The sequence below is a fragment of the Rissa tridactyla genome, chromosome 3 (assembly GCF_028500815.1).
Source record: "Rissa tridactyla isolate bRisTri1 chromosome 3, bRisTri1.patW.cur.20221130, whole genome shotgun sequence".
In the NCBI taxonomy this organism is placed as follows: domain Eukaryota; kingdom Metazoa; phylum Chordata; class Aves; order Charadriiformes; family Laridae; genus Rissa; species Rissa tridactyla.
This window is the reverse complement of record NC_071468.1, coordinates 67,105,775-67,120,405: the sequence shown is the minus strand read 5'-3', so window position 1 is coordinate 67,120,405 and position 14,631 is coordinate 67,105,775. Positions and strand designations below refer to the sequence as shown.

General features: G+C 37.5%; 1 protein-coding gene across 8 annotated transcripts in view; it reads left to right on the top strand.

The window, feature by feature from the left end:
* LAMA2 (laminin subunit alpha 2) overlaps positions 1 to 14,631 on the top strand; it is a 376,025-nt gene that overhangs the window by 301,429 nt on the left and 59,965 nt on the right. For all 8 annotated transcript variants that reach the window (XM_054197441.1, XM_054197439.1, XM_054197436.1 and 5 more), the window contains 3 exons: positions 774 to 937; positions 4,468 to 4,606; positions 10,893 to 10,995. In XM_054197441.1, coding sequence (XP_054053416.1) covers positions 774 to 937; positions 4,468 to 4,606; positions 10,893 to 10,995 — 406 coding nt within the window. The remainder of the gene's footprint in view (positions 1 to 773; positions 938 to 4,467; positions 4,607 to 10,892; positions 10,996 to 14,631) is intronic.

Sequence of the window (14,631 nt, the reverse complement as noted above, 5' to 3'; positions counted from 1 at the left end):
TTATCTGCACAAAAACTCTGTGTGCATATCAGAAGGAAACTTCGGAAATAATTTGTTGCCTGTGGCAACAATTTTAAGTCTAGATAGATCAGGGAGAGGAGAGGATTGCACTCTCATTTTACATAATGTTTTTGAAATTTCTGCCTTAAAAGTTTTGTCAACAGAGTTTGAGGTCAATGCCTTAGCTACAAAAAAATAAATAAATCTTGAAATATCATTGGTTCTGGAAATATTTCCATCTTGCATTGAAAATTGTTATAATGAATGGAAAAATGCCTTTTAGAGAAATGGGAAAGGAAACACTTTGAGATGGCTTATTGGAAGAGGAATGGCAGGTCTTCAAAAAGTATAGTTCTTACTAAGATACTTTAATAAGCAAAAATACATTGAATTCACTCAAAGGGCCCTGAAACATGAAACTTCTGTCATTGTTTAGTTATTATTGTGGAGCACAATGACAATTTATTGTAACTATGTATGCATCTAGATTTAGGAAAGAAGTCCAAATTAGAGTTTATAAGCTTTTAAACTGTGAAGTTCCTTAATTGTAAAATAGAAACTTCTACTAAGCTCAAGAGATGACAGTAGCTCTTGGAATATTGTTTTGTCTCCCCTCTGCTCTCAGTCCAACCATTCCTTTATTCCTTCCATATTAGTTCCCTGAAGTTTTAATGCATGGGAAAGTTATGAGATAATACCTCACCAGGAAATTATATAGGGCTACAGAATGCTTGCATTCAGCCGTTTAAAGGCCTTTCTTTTGTCATTTTCAGTATGTAGAAGGAGTTGCAGATAAGATACAGCCAATGTCTGATCAGCTGAAGGATAAAATAGATGACTTATCACAAGAAATTCATAACAGGATGCTTCCAGAAAAGGTGTTGCAAGCTGAGAACCATGCAACCCAGCTGAATGAATCATCTGCAATACTGGATGGGTAAGGCAGCCGTTCATTGGTAATGATAAAATCATGAAACAGGTTTGTAAAATTCCTTGACAGAAATTGAAGGGCATTCTTAGACTTCAACATCTGTCTCTGGGAATACACAAATAACCAGTGTTCTATGCGAGTATACAGCTATCCAGTTGGTTAATTTGTGGGCGTATCTCTTATAAACCATTTCATACATCTTTGATGCTTATAGGCTGCATTACCTGCAAACAGTGCCAGCAGATGCACTCTTAACACAGTTTAATTTACTGTATGCTTACTGGTGTGTTGTTATAAAAAAAAATTGAACTTTGTCTTACAGAGCCCACTATGTCTTTTCATAAACACAAGCTTGTTAAAAACAAGCAGTATTTTTATTTTTAAGATGGCCGTTTTGGTAGGAGACCCTTATTGTGGTGCTAATTTGTTTACTGTCAAGAATCCCCCATAGTGATGAACAGTAATCCCTCTAGTGGTTTCGAAACACTTTCCCAAAATGAGTATGTGTCATGGGCCAAAATGCTTAAGCCTAAGTGCAGGAACTTCAGTTTCTGTTTACCACTATCCCGTTCCTAAATATAAGTGAGAATTGCAGCGCCTTTGGTTTATATGACCACAGCCCTCTTGGAAGTGTTATACTTTATAACTCATCATGAATATAGTTCCTGTAAAGAACAGAAGGTAAGGGGGGTTTTGCTATGTTTTGGGTGTCTTTTGGGCATCTTGTAGGGTGTCTTTTGTTTTGCTGTATTTTTTGCATTTAAGAAAGCAAGCCATAAATAGTAAGTGTAGTTTGCAATAGTAATACTCAGAAATAGATTGTGGATATTCTGCCTCTTGGACCTATCCCCAGCATAGCTTCAGAGCTTTATTTTCTCAAAAGCACTGCATGAATAAAAAAAGATTTTTTCTTAACATGAACAGTGTGCTCCTTTTTTGCTGCTTGCATCCTTTAGATCTACCTGAAGACTTTAATATCCCAAAGACTTGTGAGCAGATGCTTAACATTTTTTCTTGCCACATCTGTAATTTTGAGGAAAAGGCGCAGAATACTTTCTGATAGAGTGTCTAATACTTGTAAAATTACTGGCTTCATATACAGTGTAGTCACACTACTTGATACTCAGCTTAATTTATGCTTTGAGGAGTACATAAAATAATGATAGCTGTGGTTTCCTAAGTAAGAAGGATTTGAAGGGCGCTATTTCTAGAAAAACGTGACTTTTGTAAATGATATGTGCACTGTCTGGTTAGGAAACGTCAGTTTTGTGGTGCATCTCCGGGCCTAAAGTAAGTGACTAGTGTCACATCCAACCGCAGTACTGAATTTAGATATAAATATCCAAATATAAATATATAAAAATATATAAAAACATGGAAAGCTGGCATGGCACTAAGAAGCAGAGACAATATAGACAGAAAAGAATATTTTGCCTCCTTAATGAAATGTTGGCAAAACATATTTTGAGACAGAGGTTTTTAACTATGCTAAATAGACTTTTTTTTAACGGGTGCACACAGGTACTTCTGTCTTAATGTTGGTCTTAGGGAGCTTAGGGTTGTGTTTAATGTGGCATTCACTGTGGTAAGCAGTATCACATAACACTTCTATCTGATCCATACATCAACCACAGTTTCTCAAGATACACTATGAAAAATGCAGAATCAAGGACATTAAAAATTACATCTAAAAGAAAATTGTTCAAAATTCAAATTTCTAATGTGATCAGGTACATAATTTCAAAGGAGAAAGAAATACCAAGGTGCTTGTGTAATCCTGCATCGGGATAAAGCTGGTTACTTCATGGACTGGCATTAAACAGTCATACTACTTTATAGGAATATGCAGTCTCCATCTGTCTTAGAAATTAAAAAATGTATTTATCTTCACAACTGGCACTTGGATGTCTTTCAGTTAATACTAAATTTGCTGAAAAGTACCATTTTGTCTTACAGAAGAAATTGAGGGAGAGCCCTTTCTCTCCAGTCACCCCCTAAGGCTTCAAATAGTATATTGATCGATGGTGAGGATGTTCTCTTGAGAGTTAGAACGTGGAACAGTTCAATAATTCAACCTAGGAAAAAAAAGTGTTATTTTTCCTGTATACAACGAGTTATTAGTATAGGCTTCTCCCTTATGGGTAATCACCTGCTGATGAGTAAATGTCGTTGGTATTAGGCAAATCCAGTTCAGTTCCCTTTTAACCAGAAGAGATTTGAACTATATTTCAATGCAGTACTTGAGCTACTGGCTAGAGAGCTATTCTGGACTGCGCATTTCTCTAACAGAGCATCACAAAAGCTTATTATAGACTACTGAGCTCCATCTGTAGTTGAGGAAGGAGATACGCTTTTCCGGGAGTGATGCAGAGGCAGCTCAGTCATGCTGTTTCTACAGTAGCCTAAAGGGAATCTCTCTCCCTCTATTAACTACATGTGGAGTCCAGGGAGTACACCTTCTGTCCCCTTTGTCTTTCCTGTTGCATTTTGTAGAAATCATTAAATAATCATTGAAGCAAGGATTGGACCCCAGCTGTCCTCAGAGAATTGGTTAATTACTAGCTGAGAGAATGAATTTCTTTTTCCTCCACACACACTGTCTCAATGACTAAGTATTTTATACAAGCTGGAACAGGTTCAGCAGGAGTAATCCCTGCGTCCCTTATATCGCCATATACCTTGATGGCTAGAACATTTCCCAAGAGAGGCAAAAATCCAAGTTCAAATCCATTCTTGTCCAGGGATTTTAGCACATTTACCCTTTGTTCAGGAAAAGCATCATAGGCATCAGGCGTACTATATTCTGAGGTAGATGTCTTCAAGTTAATTCTGTAGGTGCGGTGCTTCTTTGTAGAATGTATTTGAATATATCATGCAGAGAGAGTGCAAGAAAAGTGATTTCTCCAACCAGCTCAGAAATTCCCCTGAAAGGCAGTTAGCTGAGCTCCAGTCCGGTCCCTGCACCAGGAAATATTTGTTTATAATTACCTTTTAATCTAATTATAGTTATTAGAATGGAGTACTTCATGTGAATGGAACTCCCCATTCAGTATGAAGAATTATTGTTTATGTTTTTCATTTTGGTCAGCAAAATTAACATTTAGGATTTGGTTTAGACAGTGAGATCTCCTGTGATGCCTGTGATGATCCCCCTCCCCTCCCCCCCGCCATGTTTGTACAGTGCAAAATTCATTGAGTTGCCTGGCTCAACACATAACCTATAAACCCACATTATGAATAATGTTACCTGGATTATAGTGTTAAGCACTACACTATCTTTTCTCAGTGTCTCATCCACTTTTATCTCACAGAACCTCCTCTTTAGTGAATACTGTTTTTTATGTCTTTCTGCACAGATAAAATGTGAATTCCATTAAACACATGATGCCAGAACTCCTGAAATCCCAAGTGTAGCGTTGCTCTCTAAAGGAATGCCGTAGAAATACAGGCTGTTGGGTTTGAAAAAGTAGGATACTATGTTCTGTTGAGCTCTGATAGCGGGTTTAATGGTGTGTTTACTTTTTCCATCCCAACAGAATCCTCGATGAAGCCAAAAACATCTCTTTCAATGCCACACTTGCTTTCAACGCATACACTAACATCAAGGATTACACAGATGAAGCTGAAAAAGTTGCCAAGGAAGCCAAGGCTCTTGCAAATGAAGCTATGCAAGCGGTAAGAAAAATAAGTAAATTGGGAAGAAGGCTTAGATTTTCTGTGGAACTGTGCTCCACCATGTTTTGCCATCTTATGCCTTTATTTAGAGACTCGTGCCACCATAGATTCTTGAGATCAGAAAGCTATGCCCCATCAGAGCTACCTGTACCTTCAAATGGCATCCCCATTTGTTCCTGACTCCTGTTCCATATTTTTCTTTCCCTTTTTATTTACAATTCTTCCTCCCCCTGTCTTCCACCTTTCAGTCTCTGTAGGGCTCAAGCCAACAGCTGCTGCAGGAAAGCTTTGAGTCAGGAGTGTGGGTCATTTGGTACTCAATAAAACTAGTTTATATTTAGCAAATATTTTGCACACATCTAAAGAGCTCTGTACCTTAATTAACTCTTCACCCTCTAGTTCCACGAAAATGCTCAGAGGCACTTCTCTGCATGTAGGATGAACTGCGTGCACGTAGCAGAATTCTAGAAATGGAGAATTGTAGGAGGGGAGCAGAAAGTTTTATTCATAGAAACCATACAGCTTCTGTTGTGAGCTTTGCCATGTTTCACAGAGAAATCTTACTCTCACTATGAGGCACTGCATGCAAATTTTCAGAGGAAACGGGGAGAACTTTTAAAAATAGGATTGTAAGGTAAAGCCATCTCTCCAGCCTGAGTCATAATAAGGAACTTGCGTCCTTAATGTGTATGCTGTGAGCAGAAAACATTCTGAGCATAGACAGATTAATTTTTTATGTCAAATATCAAAGGAGTTAATGGCTAATTTGTGGAAGTCGGTCAGAGAGCAACTGACGTGCACTTCACAGGGACACAGAAGCACAAGGAAATCGCCAGACCCTATAGCTGATACAGAAATATACAGATGAACAGGAGCAACTTGAAGTTACAGCACTTGTACATGAATAAAGGTGGCTTGCAGAGAGTTACTTCAGTCAAATGGATTGTGAGAACAGCAAAAGCAATCATATGCTGTAAAGGTCTGTATTTAGGAGAGGATAAAATAGTCTAGCCACTGCACAAAACTTTTAATATTTTTAGGCTGTTTACATTGCCAACATCTATTTCAAATAACATTAATTACCATATTTCTCTCATGATGAAAAAATTCCACCTCATGCATTAGTATGTGCTAGTTCTCTGTGAATAGATATTTGTTTCACTGGAACTCCTAATCAGACTGCAGAATTAAATAAGGAGCTGGGGATTTTATTTATTCTCATCAGGATTTAATACAGATAGCTATCTACTCCTTTGATAACTCGCAGTGAGTGAGGCAGGCAGCTCTTTCAAGGATTGAATAGGAAAAAAGATACATACAGCAGTCAAGAAACAAAGCAAGCAATTACATGTATGGCTACAAAAGAGTATATATCAGATGGTGAACCGGCTGATTATACCATGGAGAGAAAGTGGTTAGATAATTTGAAAGGGATGGAGGTGAAAATGGACAATATGATGTAAATAGAGACGAGTAGCATGGAAAGAGACTAAGACATTATTAAGGTGAGATATTAAGGTGAGATTTTGAGCATCTGCATTGCGTGTATTCATTAGAGGGAGCTTGGTTTTTGTTATGAGCTGTGTATGTGTAACAGGGATCTAGTTGATAAAGAAGAAAATGGAGGGAGCTGCCGTCCTTTAAATGTAACTGACTTCATATAGAGTAGAGGTAATCAAATTGCTGTAGAGCAAGGTAGAATTTAACCATTATTTGTTAAATGATCGTGTGAGGATTTCAGGCCAGATTTAAAAAACATGTTAATTGTGAAATTCAGTCATCTTTTTGCTATTCTATTTTTTTGTTTTTATGCAAAGACTCTTGAATGTTTGCTCATTATAAGTGAAGAGCTGAACTGCTAACCAGGTAAATCAGGCCCCCTCTTTCTGCAGGCCCCAAGGAACTTACTTTTAGCTGAGCTTCAGCGTAAGAGCAGGAGCGCACCCTCACTCAGGGCTGGCTGGAGCACCATGGTTCAAGCACTCTCCTAGAAGGCAGCATTTGTGGATTTGAGCCCCCTCAGACTGAGAAGCCCCTAGAAACTGTCCCCTCCTTCCTGAGAAGGTGCTCTTTGGAATGCTGTGTAGAAGACAGAGATCGTGTTTTTCCCCTCCTTTTGAAAGATGGAGCCATGTTCTCTTCTTTATGAGAGCAGTTGTGGGTGCCTATCTTCTGTAAAAGACACTGATCTCCACATGCTAGCAGATAATGGAGAAAAGGGCTGAAGCTGACATGCCTCCCTGAGCCTAGCCTTTCCCATTGACCAATTATAATGTTGGGGCAGGCGGAGGAAGGTTTCCCAACAGCAGCAAGCTGGTGCATGAACTAGAGGTGGTAGAACAGGATTGGGTTTTAGATTCCACCCTGTATGTCGGTGGAGTTTGTTTTTTTTACAAGAACCTTAATGATATCTCGGTGGTTTTTTTGTATTTTAGTTTGTAATGGGAAAATTACTTTGTTTTCAAATTAAGCTAATGTCGCTGAAAGCAAGAACTAAAAGATGCTTAAAATCCATCATGATTACAGGAAGCCTGATAAATGACTTGAAAAAAAGGTATTAAAAATATGACAGAAAAATCCCTCCTGAGCTTTTAATGATGGATTTGCTCTCCCTTTTAAAAGCAAAATAAATTTATCATAGATGAGAAATCTCCAGTATTCGAGCAGTTTCAACATCCCTTTACTTAGCCAAGGCAGTGACTGACTGAAGAGAGGAGTCATGATAACAGATCCAGCTTGTGTCTCACAGATCAGAATCATAGTTTTACAATACATCTTGGAAAAGTATGATTATTCTTAGGCTTTTTAGAGAGAACTTACAGGCTAGTAACTGGAACCACAGGTGACATGTTAGGTGTTTAGGGTCCTAATTCCTTCTTTGCTTTTCCGTAGTGGTACCCCGGCAGTTATATTGGGTGTCTAGGTTTCCTTATGTGACAATGGCATAAAGTGACCTAGCTGTCGTCCTCGTGAGCATGTCCTGAGGTGCACATTATTCGTAACGTTTTGGTACTTCAGAATCCTCAGCTGTCTTCAGGACTGGTAAAAATTAGAGCAGCCCCAACTCTTGCGTAGGTGAAAACTTCCCAGAATACATGTACAAGAAAATAATTTAATTTAAGAGTAAGGCAGAACTTCTTTTTACTGGTGTGAATTAGCACTTAGGTCTATAAAATACCTTGTACGTTTGTAAGTTCAAGTATGTGATCCTCAAAACTGCCCCAGTGCATTTACATCCATGCTTGGAGCTGTACCTTGTATGTGACCAAAATCACCAACATCTCAGCAGATTTGGGCAACATGGTGCCTACTTCGTGTTTACATCCATTCATGAAACCTCAGAAAAAATTCCTTTCTGCAAATTCCCCAGCAATTCTCAGTCTCATATGTGTTCAGACCATGCCCAGCACGCACTGTCAGGGGAGTCTTCACAGAATGCTGTGAGTATGGCTAATCTTATTCAAACTTGCAGAGTGTAGCACATTTCCCTGTTAATGTGATAAGTGAGTAATTCACACAATCATCCTTGGGAAATCTAGAGATATTTTCTCCATCCCAGAAGAGTGCCATAACCCACCAGGCTGAACTGAAATCTTTCTGCCACTCCTGCAGAAGCTGATCTGTTTGACAAAAACAGAGTTCAAGATTCATTGAAATACCAGAAAAAGGAAGACAGAAGGGATATTCTTCATAAATTCTTTCCTTACCCGAAATTATCTGCTAATTATCAATTCATGGAGTTTTTCTGTAATTTGATAGATGGTTTTCTTTTGCTGTTAAACTTCATTAAAATTTTTGCTGACCCATGGATAGGAAAAAAGCAGATCATTAAGGATGATGCATAGTTTCAGTGGCAGCATTTCATACTATATTATTATAACAGCAGTTATGCCTCTAAACCACGATTGAGATTGCATTGGTTAGATACATAATGAGATCCCAATTCTGCCACAAGACGCTGCCAGCAGTCAAGCTGCATAGAGTTTGCATGGGGAGGGTAGGAGGTGTGAAGGAAGACATAGGGTGAGGAAGGTACTCTGGAAGAGACAGAATTAGAACAAATTAGATACCTGAGACCCTGCAATTTTCCAATTTATCTTGAATCACAATCTTTTCTTACTTTTTTTTTTTCCTTTTTACAGCAGGTGTCCCAATTTAGAAAATAATATCAAAGACCCTTGTCTGTCAGTCTTATTAATTCATAGAGGGGTTCATCGTGATGCAGGCTTGCCACAAGCACACAAACTCAGCTCGCGCAAAGCCAGAAAATGTTTGGGGTTTTTTCATTATTGACTTCATCATAACTCAATGTCTCATGAGCCACAAGAAAAGCTAGAAAAAAAAGTATGGCATCAGGTGTCTTGATTAATCCTCCTTTTTAGAGTTATTTTTAAATAAATAGAAAATAAAGCTTTTAATCAGTACAAGTGTATTTGTCTCTGAAGGGGCTTTTCTAGTATTTATGCTGAAATGTGTTTCTGACTAATTGTCAGCACATGCCCAATTATTGTCCCTGACTTGACGAACTTCTTGGTTTTGCATTGTAAATCTGGCCTTACAACTTCATTGCATTGAATATAAACTGCTTTAACAGCCAGTCAACCATGCCTAGTCATTTAATAATAATAACAATCATTATTTTTGAAGTCCATGGCAACAGAGTGATCATACCCGGGGTTCTGTTGCTAATGGGAAAAGGAATATAAAAGTATTATCTGATTTGACAGGTGCATCTGCCACAAAATCTGGCCAAATATTTTTCCTTCAGGAGCAGTCTTTTGCTTAATTGGATAGTCTTTTTTTTTTTCCTGGATTTGTATGTATTTTTCTATTACCAATACTACTTGCATTACGTGATAAAGAAAATCTATAAGAAACTAATTTTGTTCATCTTTTGAATGTATAGTTTCTGTTGATGTTAAAAGGAATTTGTGTACACAGCTTAATATTTCAGGTGATCTTGAAAATATGGCAGCCATGTGGGCATTACTTTTTAAAATCACTTAGCCTGTGATGAAAGCTAAGCATACATTTACATCCCGTATGAATACAAGGAATCTTTAACAGCTATATCCCTGTGACATGGCAACATATACTATGAGATATCCCATAACAAGAAATTTGGTTCTGAATTTTGCAAGTATGCAAAGCATTCCCAAAGATTTTTAAAAGAAAAGGAAATGGGCAAGTCTAAGATATGGTTTTTAGTGTTGTTGAAAAACAACGAAGATTCAGTAGTATGCGAAATATCACCTCTGGGCTTGCTCATTGTATAAATAATGAATAGCCATTATAACTGTGTCATTTAATTGACACATAGTTAATTTTTGAGTATATGTATCTGCCCTGGAAAATGAAAAGTAGCTGCTTCTTAATTACATACTAGTTACAAAGCTATGACCCATGACTAATATAGAATGTTATCTGGCTGTCGGGAGTATTCTCAGAGAAATGTATTCAGTATGATTTGTGACCCGAGTTCAGTCTTATAAACGGAAGAGTGAGTGGTTCAGAACCTAGAGCATTTCCTACCAACTGAAAATATGAATCTAATTTAGAAAAATCATTTTAACTATTGATTAATCTCTGCACTGAAGATTTTTGGTTTTCAAAAGAAACACCTTTAAGTAGCATAATATGATGAAAGATAGTTATTTAGTAATAAAAGTCTTTCAGATTAACTGCAGTTTGCCCTTCTTTTTAAACTCTATTTCTTTTATATCATATGTTCTTTACTATCCTGGAAATTACAATTCTTGAATTTAACCACAAAGGCTTTTTTTTTTATTGAATTTTTATTTGAATTTAACCACAACCACTGCTGTCAGTATTAAAATTTGGATCATCAGATCCAGTCTGGCTTCTAAAGGTGCTGTTGCTGCTTTAGGGAGAAATAGTGTATTGCATGGTGTTGTGTCCATAGCTGGAGGGAGAAACCCATGCTCAAGTGGAAATATCTGTTTTCTTTGTTTGTTTATTTGTTTTGGACAAAGTTTTGCTCCTAGCATCAAACCTGTTTCTGTAACACTATAAGCATTTTCTCTTTTTATTGAAGTCATCACTGGTATTCCAAAGGAAATCTAGCTTCCCATAAAAACAAAAGGAAACTAATTAGAGAATTTTTTTTTTTTTGTCTCTTGTAGACCAATATAACAGCAACGTGATATAATTCAGAGCACACTTATGTTCACTTAAAATTTAGATGACTGTTCACTTAGATCATCTTCATATACCTTTTATGACTTCAGACTTTCCTGTATGTATGACACTGCTTGTTTGTCTACAGACATCTGGTCCTCAAGGATCGTTGAAGGATGGTGCCAAGAGCTCTCTTCAGAAAAGCTTCCGGGTCCTTAATGAAGCCAACATGTTAGAAAATGATGTTAAAGGTATGTGCAGTATATGGCATTCAGGCCCATTGAATACAAGAAAAACATCGTGAGACTGCTATACTTTCAGTACGAAGAAGCCATATCAGTAGATAAAAGTATAATTCATTATGTGATTTGAAATTTAACAATGTATCAATTAAAAAGATTTTCCTCCAGATGCCTCCCTGTCCAGGCATTGTACGGAGATTTCTTGGGCAGGAAGGTTGAGGAGGATGGTGCCTTGGTCTCCTCTTGCTAACTACAGTAAGGGCAAGACTAAGTGGGGCAGAGAGGGGGATGGAAATACTGGTTCTGATTTACCAAATGCTTTAGTAGAAAATTAGTACAAAACCCAGCCCAGCGTTTAATTTGTATTCTTGTCAATACAGAAGCAGGGTTTGCAATGCCAGTCAGAGATACCATATCTCTTCAGGATGCTTATAGGATTGTGCCAGAAAGCGAAGCATGGGGAGGTAGAATGAAGATGGTTGCCAGAGAATAATGGGAGGGATTTGCTAAGTGCTTTCTTTAAAAAATGAAACTAAAAATGAAACTATGCCATGTCTCTAGAGAAAAATTACTATTTTCACACACACACAAAATATTTCTTTGTTCCTAAAGCATAAATACATGTCTAAATGCAGTTCATGAAGTTTGTAGATTCCAAACCAAATACTTTGGGTTCCCTGTGAAAAATAAAACATCTTTAATTTCTATTCAGTATTTTCCACTGGGGAAAAAAAAAAGAAAATGGTTTTGAACTATGCTATTTGGTGAGACGTAAAAGTTGGTAATTCAGACTGTGCTTGTGATGTACTTAATATTTTCTCATCAATAAATGAGAGTATTATTGGTGAATGCCATAGTGTGAGGAGGTAGGACAGTAGTCAGCATGGACACATAGGAGGTATTACATGCACATGTGAATAATCAGCTGCAGAAATGCAGGATAAGGAGCAATTGTCTGTGTAGCACTTCTCTGGAACGACACTAAAAAGAAGCATGGATCATGTGCTGGTTAGAGGTGGAGAAGGCGGATGTCACGGAGGAATGCATGAATAGCAGCATGGCTTTCCAAAACACAATCCTTCCACTCTGTTCAGGGTTCCTAGTGCTTTAGCTAAGTTACTGGCTACCATCCTCGGCACTGAACTTCATGAGAGCTGAGGTGGTTTGCAAGGAGTCCTGAAGACAAATTGGAGATCTGACAGAGGGAAGAGGAAAAAGATTGAAATAATGTAATTTTGTAGACTGAAAAAGAGACTTCATATTCTTCAGTTATGTCAAGGTTTCTCCAAAGAAGATGGGACTAACATATCTCAAATGCACTGATAGAGTCGACATATTAGCAAAATCTTCCTTTTAATTAAAATACAGACGTACCAGCATTGATTACTGAGGAGATTAGGGAGATTTAACTTTGAAAATCTTTGAAAACAGTTTAGACAAACATCACCAAGGAATGACTGCTGGTCAGAAGGAGAAAAATGATCTTTGGACAAACATCTATTCTAAGCCTATGATTCAATGATCTTCTGATCATTGCAACCAACAGCAGTTTATTTCTTGCATCTGTATCCAGATGGATTGTTTTATAGGTCCTGTAAGAAAATACTTATTGCAGAAGTAATGAAGCATCTGTTTAACAGTACTCAACACTTCTTATAATTCAACAGTACTCAACACTTCAATAATTCATTTTGACTAAACCTGAGGGGAAATAAGCATGATACAATTAACCACTTTCAAGTAGGCCAACACGGGAGTTTCACACATCTGCCTTTGTGAAAAATGTTAAATGTTACTGCTTTAATTGCTTTGTTTTTATATATGACAGAGAAAGCAGCTTAGGAGCATACAGTGTTTGTGCCAATGGTATAGTAAAGTCTGAGAGGAGGATCAATTAACTGAGCCCTCCATACAACTATTTTGAAGGTCTTTCATCCAAATACTGAGAAATATTTTGATTAGTCTACACAGAATAAGTTTAAGTTGATACCTTTGTGGTTTATTCCAAATTAGTACATTGTAATTCCCTCCCTTATGTAATTTGAAAATTTGTTTTATATATTTTGAGAAGCTTGTGTCCGGTCACTGTAGTTTTTGAAAAATTCTTTCACACTAGATACGTATAGTTTAATCGGATTCAATTGGCTGAAGCTATAATAGGGTTAACCTGGAATTAACCACAAGGATAGGAAAAGCATAGCCTGAAAACCTGCAAACTTGAAAACCTATGTGAGAAAACAGATTTAGGACTTGGAAGAAATAAAGATGAGTAGAGGAAAACAGCTATTATATGATTTTTTTTGCTCATCATAAAATCTGAAAACCAAGCTGGGTTTTTTTGTTATTTCATGCATCAGAACTAGAAAAATCACACAGTAAATATTCGAGGTTGAGATTTAAGTGGCTTGTCACAGAGATGATGCTTGAAGCTTCCCTCTTGTGCTAGAGTAGTTAAAGTAGTTTTTATTAGAAACAAGACAGATTTTTATAATAAAGACCAGTCTTTCAGTTTTTAACATACAAAATTTTCGTTGTCCTCCTGGAGATGCATTATGGAAAGCATACAGAATGAAGGATGAGATCCATACAACTTAGAGTCATGTTTTGGCTATTACTATATGTTCATTTAGTTTTGGCAGCTCTAGGATTTCCAATTGCAGAGCTAGTTATCAAGCAGACATAATGTTTCATAAGGTCGTTAATTACATTTCACTGTTATACACTGTTTGAAAGTTAAAAACATTGTTTTCTTGTAGCTGCTCTGAGAAAAAAAAATGTGCCCCCAGTTACTAGTAAATCTTGGATGTATATTTAGGGTGTTCTTTATTGTGATTCTTTACTGCCAGATTCAGCACAGATGTAGGGCTGGAGGGGCATGTTTCCATAAATACGTTACAGAAAATCACAAAACTACGAGGAGAGGCCAGCGTGCAATTTAAGGAGCATGGCAGAGGTAGAACGAATAGGGATGCTGTTAGTGCCCCTTTCTGGAATGCAAACTGCTGCAGTTTGCTGTGGCTAGTGTACAGGAAACACTAAAACAGCAGCGCTGCCTCTGCCCAGCCGCAGTGTTCCTCTGAGCAGACTAGACACCCCAGAGTGGAGTTCGTAGCTTTGTGTGCTCCCCAGGCAGTTATATCAGAGTAATCATGTGTTCCACATAGCACAGTGCCCTGTTTTCAAGGACAAAATAAAAGTGTCTGTACTTGGATATATGTCAATTCCATGTGTGCACAAGACTGTCCAGTTTAACCCTGAGAAAAGATGTATTACAACCTCAGTAAGACATTAGTTGAGAGATTTTTGAAAACAGTATGTTATTCTCCTGTTTTACACCAGTGAGAATTTAAGTTGATAACCGTTTCATAATGCAGAAGCAAGGTCTAAACTGTCTAAAGATTCATAAAGCAATCCTAATGCAAGCAGGGAGCAGTGCTTAAAATGCGTGTGTTAGATCTTTGTCTATGTTCTTGCCCCATACTGAAGGGTAATGAGGTGGAGCTTTCTTAATGCTCTCTGATATGTCTTAGATTTAAAGTGCTTCATACAGAGAAACATTCTGAACTTTCCACAGTACACCTTTTTGTATCTGATAAAACATGACCATGCTCCACAGCGTGACCCACAGAGATCAGTTAATGTGCC